Source organism: Leucoraja erinacea, chromosome 8 (assembly GCF_028641065.1).
Source record: "Leucoraja erinacea ecotype New England chromosome 8, Leri_hhj_1, whole genome shotgun sequence".
In the NCBI taxonomy this organism is placed as follows: Eukaryota; Metazoa; Chordata; class Chondrichthyes; order Rajiformes; family Rajidae; genus Leucoraja; species Leucoraja erinaceus.
Window position 1 is genome coordinate 57,524,562 of NC_073384.1, and position 25,642 is coordinate 57,550,203.

Sequence of the window (25,642 nt, forward strand, 5' to 3'; positions counted from 1 at the left end):
TCTTTGCTTTGAGTTAAATATGCAATTGCTTTTGCACAAAAATAGGTACAGCTCAGTATACAAAAATATATTTTACCCACTTAAAATGACAATAAGACTACTCCGGTAAACCATTCAACGGTAAAATCGTGACATTGTATTAAACGATTGATGTGTGAAGCACCTCGATCTTTGTTTTAATGAGTTTACATATTGTTTTGTGAGTTTGACTTGGTAGATACCGGACGAAAAGAATTTGGGAAGCAATTCTTGAAGAATGAATGGCCGTAGATTTATACCTTTTGGGTACTCAGCTGGGCTGAATACACATGACAGAAGAGGGTAGGAATTAACTTGATATTCATAATACACATCAATAAATGTAATATAATTTACTTGTGGGGGAAAAAATACATTAAATTACTACAGCCACATTCATGGCAAAGTTCCCCATGTTCTCATTCCATTATCTCAAATCAAATTTAGGCTGGGTAACTTGTGAGTTAATATAATCCTATGAAAAACACTTACATTTTAATAAAATGAAGCTTGCAGGGAAAAGTTTTTGTGACAACTTTACATGTTGTTAATGTACTGCGCGGTGATATAATTTCTAGCTTTGCAAAATGTTTACGGAGGGAGGAGGATTTCCTATTTCCTTTACTCCATAGATGCTGCCTCACGCGCTGAGTTTCTCCAGCATTTTTGTCTACCTTCTAGCTTTGCAAATACTGTTTAACACTATTCTAAAATGTTGATTATTTAAACATAATTCAATATGATATCAACTCATTCAATATTAAATGTACTCCCTGACACAAAACTAAGTATTTACTACAGAAGTATGGAACCTAGCCTTTAGTTGGAAGTATATGTTCCCTATAAATTGAGATCTTTAATTAAGTGATATTAAGGGTGGTGCTGATTTTTGAAAGCTCTGCTAAGCTAGCTATTTCCATAACATTAACTTGGATGAAAGTGCAATCACATATGCAGGGACTTTAGCATTGTTAAAAATAAACTTCTGTTCAAATAGTGCCTTTCACGGCCTCGGATCAATCCAAAATGATTCCAGCTATATGGGAACTTTACAAGTATGGTAACAGTTGGAAAATAGAAAATGTGGGCACAAATTTGTTGCACAAATCAAGATCATGGGCCAAAAGCAGGCAGGTGGGACTAGTTTAGATGAGGCAAGTTGGTTGGCATGGTCAAGTTGGGCCGAAAGGTCTGTTTCCACGCTGTATGACCCTATGACTATCCCACCAACAGGAAGTTGATAAAGGAGCAGATTACCTGTTGATTATTTTGGTTGCATTTGTAAACATATTTTGGTTTTACATCTTTGCTGTTTAGATTTAAATGCTCAAAATGGATAAAAACAAATGATAAGGGTTTGACATGGCATTGTGATGCAACATGTTTCAGGGTATATGATTATGTTCCATACCTTTTCTGCACAAAATTCATGCCTTTTAATTACAGTGCAACCTTGTGGAGATCACAAGCAATCTCAATGAATAAAATAGAAACTGCAGCTATTTCCTTTTGAACCCTAGCAGGACTGATCTGATAAATTGATAGGTTGCCTTGGATTTTTTAAATAGCAATTTAGAGTTTTGCTAAATCATCGCATGCAAACATGCTCTGTGTTCGGACATGTTGCACTTGGCAGCCCTTGTGCAGTCCGTAGCACAGTTATAGGAGTAATGTGCAGGAACATTTAAAAAGCAACCAATGATTAGCCTTCCTGTTCACTCCTTCCCATTCCCATGCTGACCTTTGGCATTGGCTTTTTCCATTTCCCAACTAAGGCTGCATACAAACTGGAAGAATAGCTCCTCATTCATCTTGGATAGCCTACAATCCAACAATATAAACATTGAATACCCCTCTCTCCTTCTGTTGCCCCATCCCGAAGGACAAACATTTCTCCCGCCATCTTGTCATCCCACTCCTTCTCCATATGGTGCCTCCCATCCATAAGCCCCATATTTCCCGTTTGCCCCCCCCCTTCCCCTCCTGTCCCATTCCACCTATATCCGTCTCTCCCTCTGGCTTTACATTTCATATCTCCTCTTGTTTCCTTATGTAACACACTTTTGTCTCCTTTCCATCTCTAACCTTTGTCACTTACTCCACCCATCTACCAATTAATCTGTAACAACCTGGCACTTGCCAGGCTCTGCCCCACCTCTTCTCCAGCTTCCTGGTCGCGATATGGTCTGTGTTTTATTAACATAACCACTCCTCAAAAACAATGTGGGGGTTGCCTGTGGTTACATTTTAAATATACTTTGAAAACATTTTTTGTATTACAGGTAGAGATAAATTGCACGGCGCATTGTAATAGGAATATTTGCTTTTTCTAGCCACCACATGATTGCTCGTCATCTACAGAACTTAGGAAGAAGCAATATTGTTCACTTTTCAGCTCCTCAGTGGTCTCATCACATTCCAAACTTCTATCCTCATTGGATGTCCAATTGTTCTCCTTGGATAATTAATCCATATGGTTTTGGAAGTTCTCGCCCCTTCCATTGGACTCCATATTTCAACTGGAATCCTTCTTTCCATCAGAGACCACCATTGTCCTTTTATGGTGATTCGTGGACAAGGGGTGGATACGCACCACAAACTTTTAATTCTTACACAAGTCGATCATCAGGTTGCTCTATGGAGGCGAATATAGATGCACCTCAAAGTAAACGGAGAAAGTGTGATCCAGCAAATAAGGAGGAACTTAACCTTTCAGAATCAAATGAAGCAAATCATGCAGCACAGGACAAAACTGACTCTGTTGCTCCTCATGGCATGGAATTGGAAAACTTGCGTTGCTCCAACATAGCCGAAAGTCAAGAAACTGGAGCTATCAAAGGTAAAAATAATTTACGTTTGATGCTATTATAATCAGTGTAAGTGTAAATGATTCATTATGACAATGATGCATCTCCACATATGTCTAATCTTTTGAGGGGTGCATGCTTTTAACATCGATGGTTGAAAGTGAAAATGTTTAATGCCATTCTGTTCTACAATCAAAATTGGATAGGTACTCATTGGCAGATGGTTCATGGAATCAAGATAGAAATTATATTTTTTTGGAGAATGTGATTTTTTTTAATGAAAGAAAAATAATGATCTGGAAGGCATTGCTTGCAAGAATAGTGTCAAAGAAGGTTTTCTGAAGGGAATTTAAGAGGCATTTGAGAGAATGGGCAATGTGACAGGACTGAGAATAATTTCACAAGAATCACGAGGAGACCAGATTTACTACTCTGTTTCTACAATCATTGCATTACCTTTCTTGCAATCTCTCTCATTTTGTGATTGATTGCCCAAATATAGTTTAAACTAAAAATAATGGAATAGCTAGTTTGGGGAATAATAGACTATATTTTTCTTTACATATTTTCTGATTGCGTAACTGTGGCTCTGACTGCCCTTCTACCAGGCATTGGTATTTCTTTTTCTCCACCCTAAATAATTCTATTTACTGATCCTCTGAGCCAAGATTCATTCCCATCACTGTCCAAATGTCATACTAATTTTCAGAACCACGCCCATTCCTTATCCACTCTGCCAGTATTAATATAATGTCAATTACCATGCTATATTCAATTCACACTTTTTGTATAATTGACCTTATACTCCAAAACACTTAATTCACTTTTCTGAGATTTTACACAGTAGCATGACATATGTTTCAGTGAACCCAGTAAGTTTAAAGTGAGTATGGGGAAATAAGGCCTTGGAAAGGGCAATTTTAAAATGAGTGTGGGAACAGAATTGGATGAGTTGGCAAGGAGCACAGGCACCAGGTGAGCCATAATGAACTGTGGAAACCAGTCCCAGGTGAGCCATAATGAACTGTGGAAACCCGGCCCAAGTGAGCTGCACAGTCCGGAAGCCAAGCCCCAGGAGAGCTGCAATGGAAGGTGGCACGCATTACCCAATGAGTCAGATGCAAAACCATTGTCTTCAGCATTTCCGTCACCCGCACGTCATCCTCTTACATTTCCGTCACCTGCCATGTGATCCCACCACCAATCACATCCTCCCATCTACACCGCTTTCTGGTTTCCCAGAGACCTCTCACTCTACAACTCCTTGGGTCACTCCTCCCTTCCCACCCAAACCAACCACTCTCCAGGTACTTTCCCCTGCAACCACAGGAGATGTGACACCTGCCCCTTCACTTCCTCCCTCGTCTCCATCCAGTGACCCCAGCAGTCCTTCCAGGTGAGACAGGGGTTCACATGCACCTTATCTACCGTATCCGGTGTTCCTGATGTAGCCTCCTGTACACCGGCAAGACCAAGCATAGGCTCAGCAACTGTTTTGCCAAACGTGCGCTCAGTTTGCCAAGATCTACCGGATCTCCTGATTGCTAACCATTTTTAACTCTCCTTCCTATTCCCACGCTGTCTGTCCAGGGCCTCCTTCATTGCCAGAGTGAGGCCACATACAATCTGGAGGAACAGCACCTCGTATTCCGCTTGGATAGTTTACCACCCAATGGTATGAACATTGAATTCTCCAATTTTAGGTAACATCTAACAACCTCCTCCCTTTTCTCCCCTACACACCCGCCTCTTGTGTGTCCCATCTGGACTCATGCCTATTTTTTTTCTCTCCCCCTCCACCTACATTCCTTCTTCTGGCTTCACAACTTCGCAATTCTTTAATCCTTTTGGCTTGCCCTTTTGTCCACCTGGTCCACGCCGACCAGTGATCCCCTCACATTAACACTATCCTATACCCACTAGGGACAATTTTTACCTTTACCAAGCCAATTAACCTACATACCTGTACGTCTTTGGAGTGTAGGAGGAAAACGAAAATCTCTGAGAAAACCCACGCAGGTCACAGGGAGACCGTACAAACTCTGTACAGACAGTACCCGTAGTCAGGATCGAACCCGGGTCTCCAGCGCTGCATTCGCTGTAAGGCAGCAACTCTACCACTGCGCCACCGTGCCGCCCCAAAAATGTTTTTTGCTGAACCATTGGGTTTTCTGAACAGTCAGATAATCTAGTAGTGTTTTACTGTGAGGTGCCATTAATTCTTCATGGGTCTAAATCCTAGCACTCCCTACCAAACATCATAGTGGGCACACTTGATGCAATTGTTCAAAGAGGTTTAAATCAGGGCCAACCCACCATACCAAATGCAATTGGGCAAAGGCAATAAATGCTAATCTTGCCAATGCTGCCTGGATCTAGTAAAATAATCGATTATCTCAATCTTTCTTTAAGCCAATACGTTTGTACCAAATTATATTACATTCCCAAAATGTGTCTTTGCCTGAATTCCTGAGATTTTGAAAGATGATTTTTGGTAAATTGTCAAACACTTATTTCACAATCTACCTGGTATTTGTATCTGGGTGCAAGAGGGATGTTACCACCATAAATCAGTGCACAATAACTTCAGAAAAACATGCAGTATTCTTTTGGATCTTAGTATGATGGATTATTATGACCAGTAAATTAATACTAAAGAACTAGCTGCACAATATGGTTGAAAAAGTTGTTGCAGCTAATCTCTGGAATGTTTTACTCGTGTGAATTAATGGGTGGATGCAGTTGGCATTTGAAACTTACTTTAGAATTAATTTCACTCAGTGGCGGACTGGCCAGGGTGTCAGTTTGCCCGATGGCAAGTGGGCCCCTGACGAAGTGGACCCCCTATATCAAGTGGGCCCCTGATAGAAACATAGAAAATAGGTGCAGGAGTAGGCCATTCGGCTCTTCGAGCCTGCACCGCCATTCGATATGATCATGGCTCATCATCCAACTCAGTATCCCATCCCTGCCTTCTCTCCATACCCCCTGATCCCTTTAGCCACATGGGCCACATCTAACTCCCTCTTAAATATAGCCAATGAACTGGCCTCAACTGCCTTCTGTGACAGAGAATTCCACAGATTCACCACTCTCTGTGTAAAAAATGATTTTCTCATCTCGGTCCTAAAAGACTTCCCTCTTATCCTTAAACTGTGACCCCCCCCCTAGTTCTGGACTTCCCCAACATCGGGAATGATCTTCCTGCATCTAGCCTGTCCAACCCCTTAAGAATTTTGTAAGTTTCTATAAGATCCCCCCCCTCAATCTTCTAAATTCTAGCGTGTACAAGCCGAGTCTTCATATGAAAGTCCTGACATCCCAGGAATCAGTCTGGTGAACCTTCTCTGTAATCCCTCTATGGCAAGAATGTCTTTCCTCAGATTAGGAGACCAAAACTGTACGCAATACTCCAGGTGTGGTCTCACCAAGACCCTGTACAACTGCAGTAGAACCTCCCTGCTCTTATACTCAAATCCTTTTGCTATGAAAGTGGGTCCTTTGTTTCCTGGCAACCAATATTTTTAGACCCAGTCCGCCACTGATTTCACTCCTGTTCAATATGAGGGCGACATATAAAAGTAAATTGTATTCCACAAGATAATAATGGTTTAGTTTGATTTGGGTTTAGTTTAGAGATGCAACGTGGAAACAGGCCCTTCGACCCACCGGGTCCTCGCCGACCAGCAATCACCCATATACTAGTTCTATCCAACACACCAGGGACAATTTACAGAAGCCAATTAACCTACAAACCTGCACGTCTTGGGGATGTAGGAGGAAACAGGAGCACCCGGAGAAAACCTACGTGGTCACAGGGAGAACGTACAAACTGCTTACAGACAGCACCCGTTACCGGGATTGAACCCAGTTCTCTGGCGCTGTATGGCAGCAACTCTGTGCCACTGTGCTGCTCTATATGGTATAATGATATAATTTACTGTCTGGATGTATATTTGATTTACACTCGTAAGGATTTCCAATTAAATAAATTATTCTGTAACAAATCGCTACGATCAATTTAGTGAATATGTCATTATGTCTCGGAAATTATTATTTTATTTGCCAGAACTATTCAAGGTAAGTGTCCACAAGTAAATAAAGAAGCCAGTATACAGTATCCTGCTGTATTTAACTATATCATCTAGCTGAGCAGAATTCCAATAAATGCTTGTCTCCTAAATCCAATGCATGGACAATCTTGGCAAGGCTGCACCCAATACATTTCAAATTAATGTATGGAAAATAAGTTTTCATGGAAGAGGATTTAGCTAAACCTGGCAAATGGCTGACATTTCGTAGCCCTGAGATATTTCCTGCCACCTAGATTGTTCCTGCTTGTTTCCTTGTTTTATTCTGGCATCTGATGGCTAATTAAATGAATCATAGCTTTTCTATATTGACTCATAATTTGGAGAATCATCCAAGAATGTGGTGGAAGGCCACCACCCAATATTGGTGAATTCTACAGATCTAATTATATCTTGTTTTTCTTGAGATCAACTACCTTGTCATGTAAGGCACAACATGTGAAGAGTTAGAAATGTAAAGGAATGGCTTTCAGGTGCCCGAGAATGAACAGCTTCAATATCGTAAATAATTAATATAAATGCATGTCAAATAAATTAAAAACGAAAATTGCCACAGTTTCAAAGCAAAATTGCAGAACTTTCACCACCATTGGTGGGATTAAAAGATGGGAAGAAATAAATTAATTAAACATGAATAATATAGAAATACAAAAGCCCAATGGTTCTTTATTGTCATGTGCACCTATGAACAGTGAAATTCTTCTTTTGCATACTGTTTAGTGACTGTCGTACAATACATTAGACACAATCCCACGTAATATAAGAGGTAAGGTTGTTTCATAAAGACTCACCACATTTTATGCACCATCTTGTGTCCTTCAAATCCAATTTTTTTTTTTTAAATGTTAGAATTTTAATTTGGCCATAAAGCCCCATTGTCCTGGCAGCGATGCTGGGTCGGAGCTGAATGGATTGGCCTGGTCAGAGGATGTCTCTACTGCTGCTACTGGCCACATCCGTTCCGCGCACTCAGTCACTTGGAGCGGTGCCCAATCTAATGGAGTCCCAGGCTGCTGGAGGGCTTCCAGCAGCCCACTTGGCTGACTGACCACTCTTGATGCCGTCTCGACATCGGCCTGTGAGTGCGCCTCCGGTCATCACTCAGCCTCCATGCCCGCCTCCCGTAGCTGACCCAGAACGTCGCCTAGGGTGCAGGAGGTAAGTCTCCAGCCCACTTGCCGGAATCCATTTTTTTTTCCGGCTGCCGCCATCTTGCAGGGACCAAGAGTACTAGAGTAGCTGGGCAGATTGGGCAACATCTCTGGAGGACATGGATAGGTGTCATTTCAGGTTGGGACCCTTCTTCAGACTAATTGTACTAGGTGGGAGAAAGCAGAAAAAGAGGTGGGGGCAGGACAAAGCCAAAGGCAGGTGAGGGAGTTTGATTGGCCAATGAGTAGATGCTCGAGATGAAAAGGAGACAAAAGACGGTAAGCTTGGTGAAGCCAGTAGATGGAAGGGGACCGGGAAATGGGAGAAATAGGTGTGCACCGTACCTTTGGGTTGTAAGCTACCCAAACAGAATATGAGGTGCTGATCCTCTAGTTTTGCGTGTGGCCTCACTGCGGCAATGGAGGAGTGGAAGACAGGTAGGTGGGTATGAGAAGGGGAGTTAAAATGATTAGCAACGGGAGATCCAGCATGCCTAGACGGATGGAATTATATTTGGGTCAGGTATAAACCTTTGGAGTTTTAAACAGACTATTTTATATTTAATGCAATGAGAATGGAAAGTTAATGATGACGAGATGGACAAGGATATGTACACTAAAATCTTGCACATGTTTAAATTCATGGAAGGATGTGGAAATGAAGCTTGCATTGAGGTACTCGCTGCCAGTAGTAAAATAAAGTCATGTGGCAGTCAAGAAATTCACTGCCAATCCCATTTTATGTTTTTAACTTCCACTTGCAATTAGGGATTCATAGATTATATTGACTCTCTATCCCAATTGCCAAAGTCTGTGATGTACTCCCTGATTCCATAAGTTGCACTGCAGACAGTTGATGATGAAAGTAAAGCATCCAAACAAATCACTTCTACACTTAAAGAGCCGTAATCTTTTAGGCTACAGAGCAAAACTGGAAAGTAAGATGAACCTAAATATTCAATGACATTCAAAACAAAAATGCAGATTCTGGAGATTTGAAATAAAAACAGAAAATGCTAAAAGCACTCAGCAGGTCAGGCCAAATCTGTGGAAAGGGAAACAATTAATGTTTCAGGAACCTGAGCCTTCCAGAACAGTGAAAGAGAGCAAAACAAGTGTTTTCCCATCCTGTTTCCTGTAAAGACTCCATTCTATTTTGTACATAACTCATCCTTCTAATCTTCCTGTCTAAGAAGGAACTACAGATGCTGGAAAATCGAAGGTACACAAAAATGCTGGGGAAACTCAGCGAGTGCAGCAGCATCTATGGAGCGAAGGAAATAGCCTATTTCCTTCGCTCCATAGATGCTGGTGCACCCGCTGAGTTTCTCCAGCATTTTTGTGTACCTTCTAATCTTCCTCCTCTACTTGTTCTCTGGTTCTAAGACATTCCATACATGTGGCTCTGAAATAGAGTTTTTCTTCTTGATCTATAGGTTCCCCATGTCAATAGTGGACAATGCTCTCAACTGCATCTCTATTTCCTACACCTCTGTGGTCTTTTTCTGGACTGGGCAAGAACAGAGTAGTTCTATCTCATCATCCTTGACATTGAACTGATCATCCTTGATCCATACAGAAGTTAAGGGACAGTTTCTTCCCAGCTGTTATCAGCAGGGGAGTAGAGGGCTTATGATTTTTTTTTTCTCTCCAACCATTGCTACGCAGAAGGTGCTCTGCTGCTAAGCTTGTGTTAGTATATTCCATAGCTGCCAGCTCAGACATATGTGTTCATTACCTCACATAGCAGGGCTTTCATGCTTTACTCTGCAGGTAATAACATATGCATGGCCTTCACTATCCATTTGAATGTGTCTATAGCCACGTTAATAATGTGAAGTATTTTAAAATTTTACAGATTATGAAAATGTGGCAAAATATGAGCATTATTATTTGTGGTTATTATAGTACAATGTCAAATGATGTCTCGTTAAAATGTAACCGTGACACTGCTGTGTAATTATGTTGTGACATACCTTTGTGATTTTCACGTGTAATCTCTTTCCAGTAGGGGCAGTACATAGAACATGGGAGGATGTTACTTCATTGTACAAGAGCAGCCATGATACTAGTGAATCCAACGAAACCTCCGATGGAAAACAAAGGGAAGCTTTTGATTTTTCTGTCCTGTCGTATAATATTCTGGCACAAGATTTATTGGAGGACAACAGTCACTTGTATAGACATTGCAGTCAACCATTATTGCAGTGGGGATTCCGATTTCCTAACATCCTTAAGGAACTGAAACAGCTGGATGCAGATGTAAGTAGTCTAATTAAGTTCATACCTGTGCATCTTCCGAATGATTCAATGTGTTAATGCATTTTCACGGTATACTATGCAGTCCAGGAAATTCCTAACGCTAGTCTCAACTAAGCCAACAGGGGCAGGGTTCTTGCCCAGTGTTCTTGCTCATTCGCTCGTACTGAAAAATATGTTTGAAAAAGACACAGATTTTAACCATTCATCATTTTATGTTTTAATATTGAAAGTCACAATAGCGAAAATAGCTATTTGGGCAAGTTGGACTCTTGTGACTGTAAAGTTAGTTGTATCTGAATTAAGGGGAGAAAAGATGAAGTGAAAATTAAGTGTTGAGCATTTGATAATGTGCCATGTAAAAAGCTTCTTCACAAGATAAGAGGCCACGTTATTGGAGGTGGTATGCTATCCTGGATTGAAGACTAGTTTAGGTTAGAGATACAGCATGGAATCTGGCCCTTCGGCCCACTGAGATTGCACCCACAAACGACCACCCAGACATTAGTTCCATATTCTCCCAGTTTCTCATCCTGCACACTAGGGGCAATTTACAGAAGCCAAGTAGTCTACGAGTCTTTGGAATGTGGGAGGAAACCGAAACGTACAAACTCCATCCAAACAGCACCCATAGTCAGTATCAAACTCGTTATGATATGTTCCTAGGTAGACAAAAAATGCTGTAGAAACTCAGCGGGTGAGTCAGCATCTATGGAGAGAAGAAATAGGCAACGTTTCGGGTCGAGACACTACCTCAGACTGATGTCGGGAGGGGTTGAGGGCGTGAAAAAGAAAGGAAGGGGTGGTGACAGTGGGCTTTGTGGGAGAGCTGGGGAGGAGAAGGAGGGAGAAAGCAAGGGCCATCTAAAATTAGAGAAGTCAATGTTCATACCGCTGGGGTGTAAACTACCTAAACAAAATATGAGGTGCCTCCAATTTGTGCTTTGCTTCACTATGGCAATGGAGGAGGCCCAGGACAGAGAGGTCAGAATGGGAATGGGAGGGGGAGTTGAAGTGCTGAGCCACCAGGAAATCAGATTGGTTAGTACGAACTGAGCGGAGGTGTTGGGCGATGTGATCGCCAAGCCTGCGCTTGGTCTCGCCGATGTTGCGACAAGTGTAGCATTTCCTTATTTATTCCTCTAAATTATTCCTTTAAAATCACCTCACATTAAAAATTTTCAACACTAGTCCGTTCTCAAAGACTGCATACAATGTTCAATACATTTGTTCCATAAACATTGATTTGGCCAACAATTTTTTCCTAACCTTCAGTGGTGGCCATTTAAAAAATGCCCTCCCAGAGTGTTTCCTTCTTGGTTGGAAATGCACATGAAACCTTAATAGAAAATGTAGGGGGTTTTCCTCTGGTACTTTGTACCTAATAATGCATTGTTGCTAAATTAAGATCATTTTTTGGAGATGAGATACAAGCTTAAAAAAGTAATTTAATCACTGGATTTCAAAGGTATCAAATATTAATGATCTGGAATGGCTTTGGTGCTTCCGATGTGCACACACAATACATTGGTTTTAAGCTGGTTTGTTTTGTTGCAGAATATGCTGTATGTCTTTGTTGGGGAGAGTCATCCAATTTAATTGAAGAACGTTTGCATTTTAGACAGTTGGCTTTAAGTGTGAAAAGTGCAACAATCACATGAAATGAAAACCAGAGATCTGCTGGAGTTCTGTTCTGTCCAGCCTTGGCAGCCATTGTTGAAGGCTCTGAAGCAGGGCATGTAGAAAGGTCTTGCACACGAGATTGGCTCATGGGCACTAATTTCTGCAATCGGTCCAAATGTTTGCTCTTTGTGAATGTCTCTTGTGCTATACCTCATCTTTTTTTTTTATTTCTTATTGTTTTTCTTTTATTCACTTTGACCTAGGTCTCTTTTGTCACCTATGCCTATCTGCATCTTTCTCATTCAGCTGTAAAATTAATTTAGAGTTGTGTAGCAACTTCAAACCAAACATATGTTAGGTGAAGGTAGACAAAAATGCTGGAGAAACTCAGCGGGTGAGGCAGCGTCCATGGAGCGAAGGAATAGGCGACGTTTCGGGTCGATGCCCTTCTTCAGACTGATGTCGGGGGGGCGGGAAAACGAAAGGAAGAGGTGGAGACATTAGGCTGTGGGAGAGCTGGGAAGGGGAAAGGAGGGAGAAAACAAGATTACCTGAAATTAGAGGTCAATGTTCATACCGCTGGGGTGTAAATTACCCAAGCGAAATATGAGGTGCTGCTCCTCCAATTTGCAGTGGGACTCACTCTGGCCATGGAGGCGACCCAGGACAGAAAGGTCGGATTCGGAATGGGACGGGGAGTTGAAGTGCTGAGCCACCAGGAGATCAGGTTGATTATTGCGAACTGAGTGGAGGTGTTGGGCGAAGCGATCGCCAAGCCTGCGCTTAGTTTCACCGATGTAGAGCAGTTGATACCTGGAACAGCGGATGCAATAGATGAGGTTGGAGGAGGTGCAGGTGCACCTCTGCATCACCTGGAAAGACAGCTTAGGTACTTGGATGGAGTTGAGGGGGGAGGTAAAGCGAGAAGTGTAGCATTTCCTGCAGGGGCAAGGGAAAGTTCCGAGGAAGGGTTCAGGTGGGAAGGGACAAATTGACCAGGGAGTTACGGAGGGAACGGTCTCTGCGGAAAGGGGAGGAGATGGGAAGATGTGGCCAGTGGTGGGATCCTGTTGGAGGTGGTGAATATGTCGGAGGATTATGTGTTGTATGCGACGGCTGGTAGGGTGAAGGTGAGGACAAGGGGGACTCTGTCCTTGTTACGAGTGGGGGGATGGGGAGTGAGAGCAGAGCTACGGGATATGGAGGAGATCCTGGTGAGAGCATCTATAGTCAAAGAGGGGAACCCCTGTTCCCTAAAGAATGATGACATCTCCGATGCCCTGGTTTGGAACACCTCATCCTGGGTGCAGATGTGGCGTAGATGGAGGAATTTGGGAGTAGGGGATGGAGTCCTTGCAGGAAGCAGGGTGGGAAGAAGTGTAGTCCAGATAGCCATGGGTCACCTTCATTAAGTGAAGGAGTTGGCCATTCCACCTCTCAAGACTTCTCTATCATTTAATCAGATCATGGCTGATGTAATTGTAACATCAGAATCAGAATAAATTTATTGGCCAAGTATGTATACATACAAGGAAATTGACTTGGTGCTTTGCTCGCACATGGCAAGAACACGATATACAGCAGACAATTAAAAATAAAACATTATAATTTAAACATTGCAAAATAAGTACCAGAGTAAAAAGAGGCAATAGACTTTTGGCTTTTGAGTAGAGCCACTGTTCATGAGAAGAAGCTGTTTTTATGTCTGGCTGTGGCGGTTTTGATAGTCTGGAGTTGCCTCCCAGAGGGAAGTACTTCAAAGTTTGTGGCCATGGTGAGAGTGGTCGGAGATGATCTTACCCGCTCGTTTCCTGGCCCTTGCAGTGTAGAGTTGATCAATGGGGGGGAAAGTTGCAGCCAACAGCTTTCTCGGCTGATCAAACGATGCGCTGCAGCCTCCGGATGTCGTGCTTGGCGGCTGAGCCAAACATGATCATGATGGAGAAGGCGAGGACATACTCTATGATGGTAGTGTAAAACTGGGCCATTATTGTCTGTGGCACATTGTGTTTTCTCAGCTGCTCCAGGAAGTGCATCCTCTATTGGGCCTTTTCGATTGTGGAGTCGATAGTGGCCTCCCATGGGTTCGAGGAACTTAAATTATTCCAAAGTTGTGACGGTAGTTATTGATGAAGAGTGGTGGTGGTGGGGGGGGGGGGAGCTCTCTTAAAGTCTACAATCAATTCCACTGCCTTAAGAGCATTGAGCTCCAGGTTGTTGTGATGATACCAGGACGCCAGCTGTGTCACTTCCTGACTGTAGCCAGATTCATCCCCATCCTGTATCAGTCCAATCAGGGTTGTGTCATTCCCAAACTTGAGAAGTTTGACAGAGGAGTCTGTTGAGGTGCAGTCGCTGGTATAGAGAGAGTGGAGGAGAGGGGAGAGTACACAGCCTTGCGGTGCTCCTATGCTGAGGGTCAGCAGGTGCAAGACCTACTTTCCCAGCCTCGCATGCTGCTTCCTGTCTGTCAGGAAGTTGGTGATCCATTGACAGAGGGGTTCAGGCACAGTCAACTGGTAGACTTTGGAGTGTAGTAGCTCTGGCACCATGGTGTTGAATGCAGAGCTAAAATACACAAACAAAATCCTTGCGTAGGTCCCCTGGCGGTCTGGGTGCTGAAGGATGAAGTGCATGCTTTGGTTGGCTGTGCAAATTGGCCCGCTATGCAAACTGCAGAGGGTCCAGCCGGGAGTTTGTGATGGTTTTCAGGTGGGCACGTTTTTCAACGGTTTTCATGACTACAGAGGTCAGTGCGACCGGCCTGTTGTCATTAAGACCTGCGGGTCTTCCTGTGTGTCAGGGCCTTGTACATAACTGCAGCCCCGCCAAGTATGTCCAAATAATTCGGCGAGTGAGAGAAATCCGGAAGAATGTTTGGAGGAACTGAATGTCTGATGTTAATGAGTTCCTCTCTCATGAAAGTAATCTTTGTGGGATTTCCATAGACAACACTAATGAACAAACACGGACAAAATAGCAACTGTAACTTTTTTTTTTTGCTTCCCCTCAGCACCCATTTGCCATTAGTGCCTGCACCTCCAATTTTCCTGGCCCTGTGCTTGGCCAGAACCAAGTGTTGCATAATCTTGGCATTCTGCTGCATCCAGAGTATTTTTCTACATCTGCTTGTATGTGCCTGTTCTCTTGTTTTCAATTTTCCTCTCTATCAAAGTTTCTGTCCCTCCCTACCTTCCTTGAATGACCATAAAATATCACTCTTTAAATAGTTCATGTTCTTAATGCTTTTGCAGGTTGTGCTGCAGGTTTTTTTTAACATTTCTCTTAAACATTTCCCTTTTTCTTGATTATACAAATGTATTTTTGATGAAACGGCCACTGCATATCAACTAGCCTGTTGTGCATTAGTGCTGAGCATTGGAATGCACATCAAGAACTAAACTGCTAGAGGAACTCAGCGGGTTGAGCAGCATCAGGGTAGGGAGGAATTTGCTGTTTCAGCTTGATCCTGTTTCAGGATTGTGTGGAGATGAACGATGGCAGGTATATAGAGGAGAGGGTGGGGCGGTGGGTGATCAGTGGACCGATGAGGGGTGAAGGGCATGTGGACCATGTGTATGTTCTTTTAATATCTTCTGTCAATTATTTGACTGTTGATCATATTGTAACTAGCTGGCATAAATTTTCAACATGGGTTTTCTGCAGGCAATATAGAAACCTATAACTTCTCACAATAGAAGTGTGCATGGATGAAATGTTTCATCCTTTGTCCCTTAAAGCATAGAGTGCAGTTTTATGGTTTGGGCTTCAGGTGGCAGTGTTGTACCTCTGAAAATCATTTATATCAGAATTATTGAAATTGCTCCCTTTCCGCTCTTTCTACATAGATTGTAGAATCTTTTGAAAAGGAGCCATGATTTTTCATTAAACCACTGATTTATGCCAATTGTGTAGGATGCTGATGATAGCGTATCTTTCTTTATTGCCGTGTTCTTCGTGCATGTTCATGTATAACAAAACAAATTCGACTTACTAACGCAAATAGAATAGAACAGAATGCAATTTATTGTCATTCAAACCTAGGTTTGAACGAAATATCATTTCTACAGTTTAACATTACAACACAATCCAAGACCCACACTTAACACAGTTTTACATAAACATCCATCACAGTGAGTCTCCAACATCTCCTCACTGTGATGGAAGGCAAAGTCTTTATCCCTTCCCTTTGTTCCTTCTCCCGCGGTTCAGCAGTCCCACTGCAGTGTTGAGGCGAACTGGGGCTCCGATGTTAAAGCCCCCGGCAGGCGATGGTAAGTCCTGAGGCCGTTTAAGCCATGCCGGGCGATGTTAGGCCCCGGCTCCATGTCCTTAAACCCGGATTCCAGTAGGAGAAGTCGCCGTTGCGGAGCTCGGAAAACCATGTGCGCATGGTATTATTAATTGCTTGCACAAATCATTACATGGCAAATAGTTGGATTCCATTTGACAGCATCCATATTGGGTGGTGGGCTGAAATAGATTGATCTTCTTCTTCTTATTGAATCCACACACAGGATTAGAAGTTGTTCAGCCAGAGCTGAACACACCTCTCGGCATCTGCATACAATGGTGTCTGTCTTGTCGCTTCTTGTGCGTGGTGGTGGGAAAGATTGGTGGAAACAGGGCCGCGACGTGAACGCTCTTTCCTTGACCCCATAGTATGATTGAAAGATACAGTGTGGAAAGAGGCCCTTTGGCCCACAGTATCCATGCTGACCATCTATCACCTGCTCACACTAGTTCCATGTTATGCCACATTGGCATCCACTCCCTGCACACTAGGGACAATTTACACAGGCCAATTAACCTACAAACCTGCATATCTTTGGAATGTATTGGGAAGCCATAACACCTGGAGGAAACCTATGTGAAAACATTAAGGGAAAACATACAAACACCACACGGGCACAACCAAGGTTGGGATCAAATCCAGGTCTCTGGGCCTGTGAGGTAACAATTCTACCAGTAGCGCCACTGTGCTGTAGGTTTCCCAAAGTGAAGAAGATGCTGTTTCTCTGCATTTGGAACACACCTGGATAGTTCACAATATGGATTCCGTCAAAATGGGTCCCAAGGATCCCATCTAAGGAAGTCTAAGTCTGGAAGTAAATAAAATTATGAGAGGCATGGATAGGGTAGGCAGTCAGAACCTTTGTCCCAGCATCCAAATATCAAATGCTGGAGTGCATAGCTTTAAGGTGAGAGGGGCAAAAGTTTAAAAGAGATGTGTGGGTTAAGTTTTCACACAGAGGGTAGCGAGTGCCTGGAACACTGGAGCTGCTGGGGGAGGTAATGGAGGCAATGGAGGCAGATATGACGGAGGCATTCAAGAGACTTTTGGATAGGCACATGGATATGGATAATGTGTAGGCAGATAAAACTTGGTCTTAGCATCATGTTCAGGACAGACGTGGGTTGAAGAGCCTGTACCTGTACTGTTCTTCCATGAATAAGCATGTAAACAATACAAAATCAAGCTGGTTTTGATATTATAAAGGAGAACAAATATGTCGTCAAACAAAGTGTCCCTCAAGGGAAGAAGGGTCTCGAGCCGATACATCACCCATTCCTTCTCTGCAGAGGTGCTGCCTGTCTCTGCTGAGTTATTCCAGCATTTTTGAGTCTATCCACAAAGGAGACTGATGGAAATTGATCAAGAAAAACATAACATTGTAGCTAGGTGCTTGTTTTAGTCTTGTTTATTTGCTGGTTATGGAAGAGGTTATTGAAAAGTCCTTGTATGGAGTGCTTGGGCCCAGTATTGGAATACAGTGTAAAAGGCTACAGCATGTATGCTTATTATTTTGTGAGCTTTCTTGCCGATGGGAGTGTTCCCAAAACAAACCCAACAGATCTTTTCAAGTTTCATAATTAGTTTCAATCCGTTGCTTTTAGTGAATGTTTGAGAGGTTATCCAAATTATGTTTAGGATAACAAAGTATGTTTTGTTTTAAAAAGCCATTCAGTGATCACTTATCTCTTGATTCGGTTAATATATTTAAAAATCTATCAAAAGGAATCAGATTATTTGTTCTAATGTAATTGCATAAATAGTGTTTATGGAATTTCTCCAGATCTTTGGGACAATGTACTTTTGAGGCAATGATTCCTTATTGAGATTAGGTGGAATATACAGTGCTAAAATAGATCATCATTCAGCTCAAAGATGGACATAAAATCTGGAGTAACTCAACAGGACAGGCAGAGTCCTGCTCTCCAGTTTTGGAGAGAAGGAATGGGTGACGTTTCGGGTCAAGACCTTTCTTCAGTCTGAAGAAGGATCTTGACCCAAAATGACCCAAACCCGAAGGATTTTGGGTCAAGATCCTTCTTCAGACTGAAGAAAGGTCTTGACCCGAAACGTCACCCATTCCTTCTCTCCAGAGATGCTGCCTGTCCCGCTGAGTTACTCCAGCTGATTTAAACCAGCATCTGCAGTTCCTTCCTCCTCATTATTCAGCTCAGATGGAATGTTAATCATCTACATAAGCCTTTTCCAACTGCACTTCAGTCTCATTAGTATAGCCTTTATTTAATCTTCGTATGACCTTAAATGCAATCATCTTAATCACTGCAATGTTGGACTGATGGTTTTCATGACGGACTGGGCTGCATCCATAACTCTCTGCAATTTCTTACCATCTTGAATAGAGCGGTTTACCAAAACAAGTTATAATGCATACCAATAGGATATGTTCTACAGTGCATCTGTGTAATTGGTAACCACTCATAGTGAAGAAGTTTCTCAAATTCTTTATTGTACATATTAACAACTTGATTGTGAGTGGCAGCACCTTCTCTGTTCTGTGCACAATTTCATAATGTAAAAGACCCCATTAAGTCACAATGTCAGTCTTTTTCCAGACTTGTTTGCAAATTTTTATTTCCCTATAGTGAAATTATCCTTTCAGTTTTGCATTTTCGCCCATCCCTCCAAATCATCTTGAAATTTGGAGACAAGAACTGACTGTTTTTGAAAAGCCCAACATTAGGTAATGAACAAGGGAATATTAATAAAATTGGGGAATGTAATCTTGCACAATTTTTTTTGGTTGGAAGGCATTGTTAGGCATATAAAACTACATTATGCTTGACCCTTTTGCATAAAATGGACTGGATTAAACTTTTATTACATTGTAATTGAGGTCTGCAAATCTATAAAAAGACTAGACTAAGTGGGACCTGTTGGGTCCCAGCATCACACGGGAGGGCTGGTTACCAACGCAATATTCCACCTCTCCACCAATTCCAATATTGCTCGCCAGTGGGTGGGGGGGCCAAAGGTATTGGTTTCCAGAGGGCTAGTATAGACATTGTGGGCCGAATGGGTTCTTGGGCTGGCATCCAACTGTTGCAACGATTTCAAAAGCCAAGCCGAGGCAAACAATTGGGCTGCAGCCACCTGACAACCAAAATTCATTTTGTGAACACAAACTTTTTAAAAAGGCGAGGCAAACAATTGGGCAGCAGCCAATTTACAGCCGCATCAAGGGGACACACCGTGGAGTAGACATGCATTCAGTGTTATTCGCAGCTCAGAGAGCCATGACCCTCTCGCTTCCTGGGTCTGGCAGAGACTAAATGAAGGACTACACTTCCAGGTTTTATAGTCCCTCCCCCCTGCCGCCAGCGGGAGCAGCAGAGAGAATGGGAATTTTTAAAAAAACATTAATATCTCTCTGATTTTTCATCGATGGGAACAATCCTCCAATCCCGGAAGGCGGAGGGGGGCTCTGAGTGAGGTGGCCAAAAATGACGGCCGTAGTAGGAAATCGCAGCACAGTGGGCCAAAAGCGGTCAAGATCAGACTTTTAGTAATATAGATTTTGCTCCCACTATCCCTAACACCCTGAATCTGTCCTTGTTTTTCTTTCATCATCCCTCAACGGTGCCACGCTGTCACAATTTTAGGGAAACAATTTGTGGAAGTTCATGCTGATCATGGACTTTAGGAGGGCACATCATCCGAGGACGTACACTCCATTGAGGATAAATGGGGATCCTGTGGATAGGGTGAACTATTTTAAATATCTGGGAGTCCACATCTCCGAGGATATGACATGGGCATCACACGCCCCAGCACTCGTGAGTAAGGCAAGGCAGCGCCTTTACCACCTCAGGCAATTGAGGAAATTCAGAGTGTCTCCGAGGATCCTCCAGTGCTTCTACGCAGCGGCGGTGGAAAGCATCTTGTCCGGGAACATTACCATCTGGTTTGGGAATTGCTCTGCCAAGGACAAGAAGGCTCTGCAGAGAGTAGTGCGTTCAGCTGAACGCTCTATGGGAACTTCACTCGCCCCCCTGCAGGAACTATGCAACAGGAGGTGCAACTCCAGAGCAAATAAAATCATGGGAGACCCTTTCCACCCCTGCAACGGACTGTTCCAGCTGCTACGGTCAGGCAAACGCCTCCGTTGCCACGCGGTGAGAACAGAGAGGTTGAGAAGGAGTTTCTTCCCAGAGGCAATTCGGACTGTAAACGCCTATCTCACCAGGGACTGACTAACTCTACTGAACGTTTTTCCTTCCATTATTTATTATGTAAAAGAATATGTGTGTTATGATTGTGTTTATAATTTGTTTGGTTGTTTTGTTGTTTGTCTTTTGCACAAAAGTCCGCGAGCATTGCCACTTTCTTTTCACTGCACATCTCGTATGTGTATGTGACAAATAAACTTGACTTGACTTGACTTGGAGTTGGTATTCTTCCAGAAGCTTTGTATAATTAACTTGTCTTGCATAATCTGTTGCTTTGACAAATTGAGCAAAACTATACTTTCCTCCCTTTGTCTGCCCTGAAACATCAACTACTTCAGGTTGTAGTTAAAAGCCTATTATGAAACGAGGCTCTCAGTACAGATGGAATTGTCCTAATTTGGGGTGTTTTTTGGTGATTGCAGGGCTACTTTTATCCTGGATACTGTCAAGATTTTTGAATGATGTTAGTACGATAATCACCCAGTTCATGTTTGAAAGGCTAAGAAATGCCAGAGTATGAATCGTACCTTGCAGGATACCCAAACTTTGACCTGTTGTTGTAGTACCTATGTGACTGGTCTAATTGAATATCTGATCAACGTTGACTTCCAAGAAGTTAATCGTGTGGAGACACAGTAATTGTAATGCCAATGAATATCAGATGTAAGAGATAAGACACTTTATTTGACAATGGTCACTCATTTGGCTAAATATGCACTTCAGGAGAAAATTTTAGTCTCCACAATGTGTGGGTTGTATTGAGATATTTTAATTCCATTGATGGCCACTTAGCTATGAGCTTATGATATTTGTCTGTCCCATGAAACTATTTTGTAGGGACACTTGTGAGCCAAGACAATATTTTTGTGCCTTAGTCTTCTATATTCAATTTCTTTCCATGCTAATGTTATGAAATTCAGGTCTCTGTCCTACAGCTGTACTTTTTGCTTATCCCCCATGTAGTCAATAACATGTTATACTCCCAACTCAATAATTAGGTTTTGCTTCCAATGTCCAAACTTACTACATCTGCCAAAATCTGCAGAAGTTTGTGCAAGCTTGGTAAAACCATGCACAATAGACATTTCTCCATATAATTAAACTGACCATGCTTTGATTAACAGGATAAAACCGATGCATTCTTCCACCTTTGTGCCTTGAGACTGTTCAAAAGCTTTGGGTTTAAGATTCAGTCTTTTTGGAGCTTTTGTGCGAGTTTATAGGGTCTGATGGTTGTGGCTATTGGGGGTTGGGTAGGTGGGGAATCCTGTGGGTGGAAAGAGTGAAGTTAGGCCATTATGCCTAAGTCAACCTTCATCAGAACTGGTTTATCAGACCAAAACTTCACCTGTGCTTTGGTTGGACAAAAGTGATTTATAATGGCATGGCATTTTCACCTAGGAAAATGTTGCCAAGGATTCCAGAAAACCTAATTGAACAAAAAAAGAAGGTGGTTAAAAACTTGGTCAAATGTAGATATGAAAAAAATGCCTTTATGTAGTAAGGATTGTTTACTGGAAGTGTTTCTGAAAAGGAAGGTTAAGAACCAAGATGCCTAAAGTAAAGTGAGTTAGAGGCTTGAATTTCTTTCAGAGCTGGAGATGGTGATATAGATACAGAGAGATAAGGCCTAGTAGGTATTTAAAACAATAGGATTTGAAAATCAACCCCTGGACCCAATTTTATACAGAAAACTTGAGGATTAGTTAATGAATTGGATGGTGCTATTTAAGGGCCTGTCCCACTTGCGCGACCTTTACAAGCGACTGCCGGCACCCGTGATAGATCACCGAAATGTTCAACATGTTGAAGCGGCGACCAGAAAAACTCTATGACTCTTTGGCGACCTCTCACAGCCATAGGAAGCCTCTCACGACCAAACAGGCTGTATGTTCGTGAGAGGTCTCTAATGGATGTGAGAGGTCACCCGCGACATGTCGCCTGTATGGTCGTGAGAGGTCTCTAAAGAGTGGTAGCGTCTTTCTGATCGCCGCTGAATTTTCAACATGTTGAAAATTTCGGCGACCTATCACGGGTGCTGGCAGTCGCCGAAAAAGTCGCGTAAGTGGGACAGGCCCTTTAGGAATGTGTGAAGCCGAGCTTTCAATTTGTTCAACTTGGTTGATGGAGGACAGCCAGAGGAAAATTGGAATAATTGATTCGGTAGTTGGGAAAACCATGGACATAGCTTTCAGCAGCAGATCTTACAGAAGCCAAGTATGCAGAGCGGCATGCAAGGAGAGAGAGGTAAAGAAAATAATGATATAGAATTGGGGATTGCCGATGTACATTCAGAAACTGATGCCCTGTGTTGGGATCATATTGCTAATAAATACCAATTTAGATGAGAGGATAAGGTGAACCTTATTCCAAGACTCCAACGGTGAAGAAACCCTATTACAGGAGATTCTTGGTAGTGACAGGAATCGCAGTCTCAGTAAATATCCCCAGAGAGGAAACTCTTCCAGATCTTGCAATGCTTTTATCAAGTGTGCATCTTTAAAAGGTACCGTTTTAGAAACTGAGATCAGAACATGCATGTCGACCAATGAGTTGAAATGCTAGACTATATTATTAAAAATGGACCATCAATCACCTGTTCACACTTGTTTCAATGTTATCCCGCTTTCTCATCTACTCTCTACACATTGGGGACGATTTTATAGAGGCCAATTAAGCTACAAAGCTGCACGTCTTTATGGGAGGAAACAGGAGCACCCAAAGGAAACCCATTCGGTTACAGAGAGAATGTACAAACTCCACACAGATAGCACAGAAGGTTTGGATTGAACCCAGGTCTCTAACACTGTGGGACAGCAGCTCTACCAACTACGCCTGTGTGGCACTTTTCAATTCCTTTAAGTACATGAGTGAATACACTAAGTTTATTAATATATTCAATGTCAAGTAATTGAGCAGAAAATTTGAAGCATGTGCTCGCCACGACCTTAAGGAATTGCAGGACTGATTTAAAGGACAAAATGGCCTTCTAATTTATTTTTTATCATCCGATCTAGAAATGAGTTGGAAGAATTGTAATAAAAAGGGACAATGTCTGAGTTGGAAATAAAGATCTACAACTAAAATATTGCAGATAAAATCTATGCAATTATCGTGTTAAGGAGGACGTCACAACTCTCTGGAGTATGCTCTTGCAATATGAGATGCTTTCAGAAGCTCCACAGGCCCTGTGTCAGTGGTTTGGCAGTGGCCTAAGTTGGATGTTGACACAGTGGGAATGTGAATAGTTCGGATGATGCAAAGGGCCTATAAAATAAGTTAAATAAGTGGCAAGAACATGGAGTAAAGCATGGAAAAATGGGAGATTATCTTAGTCTCTTAAAATATAAAAATACTTGGTGTTTATAAACTAGAAAGATATTTGGTAATGTTAATGTTTAAAAGGAGCTGGGCGTTGCGCACAAGTCGCTGAAAGCTAACCTGCACATAAAGTGAGCAAGTTGTAGCCCTTGTTACGGGACGTTAAGTACAACAGTAAAAATCTTGTTACAATTATGTAGGTGCGAGACCACATACCAAGTAATGTACATCATTTTGGCATACATCCCTTTTTTTAATATGGGTATTCTAGCTAAAGACAGAGTGCAGTCTTGATTCATCAGACTGGTTCATGAGATTATGTGTCTGCCACATGATGATGGGTTGTATAGGCTGATCTAGAGTTTAGAAGCATGTGAGGTGACTTCACTGAAACATCCTAAAAGTTTTTATTTTACTTTGAGGGTAATAATTCTTTGGAACTCCCTGCCCAGAATGTAGAAACTTAGTTGTTGATTGCATTCAAAAATTATTGATAAATTTCTGGAGTAATCGGGATATTTAGGTTTATTATTGTCACATGTACTGAGGTACACTGAAAAGCTTTGTATTGCATGCTACCCAATCACATAACTTTATACTGTATATAAATACAATTAAGCCAAAGTTAAGTACAATAGGTTTAACAAAGGGGAAGATACAGATTGCAGAATATTGTTCTCAGCATTCTCAGCATTCTCTAGAGCAACAATTCCATAGATAAATTCCAATGCCCACAATGGGCTAGAGATTAATTGGATAGTACCCTTCTGGAACGACTGTTCAGAATCCTGATAACAGAAATGAAGAAGCTATTCCTATGTCTCGTACTGTAGACTTTCAAGCTTCTATCTTCTGCCCGGCAGGAGCAGGGAGAAGAAGGAATGACCAGAATGGGAAGTTATTAATTAGTGTGGCTGTTTTCTGAGGCATAATGAAGTGTAAATGAAGTCGATCATGTGGAGTCTGGTATCACCATAACTTTCTGCAATTCCTTGCAATCTTCGATAAAGTCGTTCCCAAATCAGGCTGCGATGCGGTCGTTCCCAACAGCTTGCTTTCTGTGGTGCATATATATAGAAGTCAGTAAGAATCATTGGAGACTTACCAAATGTTCTCATTCTCCTGAGGAAGTAGAGGCATTTGTGTGCCTTCTTGGCTGTCACTTCAATGTGGTTGGTCCACGGCAGATTGGTGTGAATATTAACGCCAATGAACTTGAAGCTCTCAACTATTTGCATTTCAGCTTCATTGATGCTGATTGAGACATGCGCTCCAACTCGCTTGCTGAAGTCAATAACTCGCTCTTTCGTCTTGTTGACATTGAGGGAGAGCTTGTTGTCCTGATTAGTTATAGTTTCAATTCTTGAGGGAATAGATGGGGTGAGTGCACATTTTTTTCCCAGGGTAAGATAATCAAGAACTAGAAGGCAAAAGGTGAGAGTGGAAAGATTTAATAAGAACCTGCAAGGCAACCTTTGCACATACCTGATGGTGGATACATGGATCAGACTGCCAGTGTAAGTAGTTGAGGCAGGCAAAATAACTACATTTAAACGACATTTGGATGGGTACATGGATAGGACAGGTTTAGAGGGCTATTAGCCAAACATGGGTAAATAGGATGACCTTAGATTGGAGTTCTTTGTGACATGTTTCTCTACTGTGTGACACCGACACTCAACCTGTGACCATCTCCTGAGGTCTGCTATCCATAAACCATCAATCTCTTGGCCAAACCTAGTGAAGATAACTGTTACTCACGCTCCAAAGCCAGAATTCAAACTAATTTGTAGAACTTGTTTTTGTTTATTCAATGAGTACTGAGTTTACAGACCTGTTGTATAACAAAAACAGAACAATGAAATTATTTCTTGTAGCAGCATATCACCAT

General features: G+C 42.2%; 1 protein-coding gene across 1 annotated transcript in view; it reads left to right on the forward strand.

The window, feature by feature from the left end:
• Positions 1-25,642, forward strand: part of angel2 (angel homolog 2 (Drosophila)) — a 44,137-nt gene that overhangs the window by 4,496 nt on the left and 13,999 nt on the right. Inside the window, 2 exon segments of the mRNA XM_055639762.1 lie at positions 2,352-2,857; positions 10,076-10,329. Of these exon segments, the coding sequence (XP_055495737.1) occupies positions 2,352-2,857; positions 10,076-10,329 (760 nt within the window).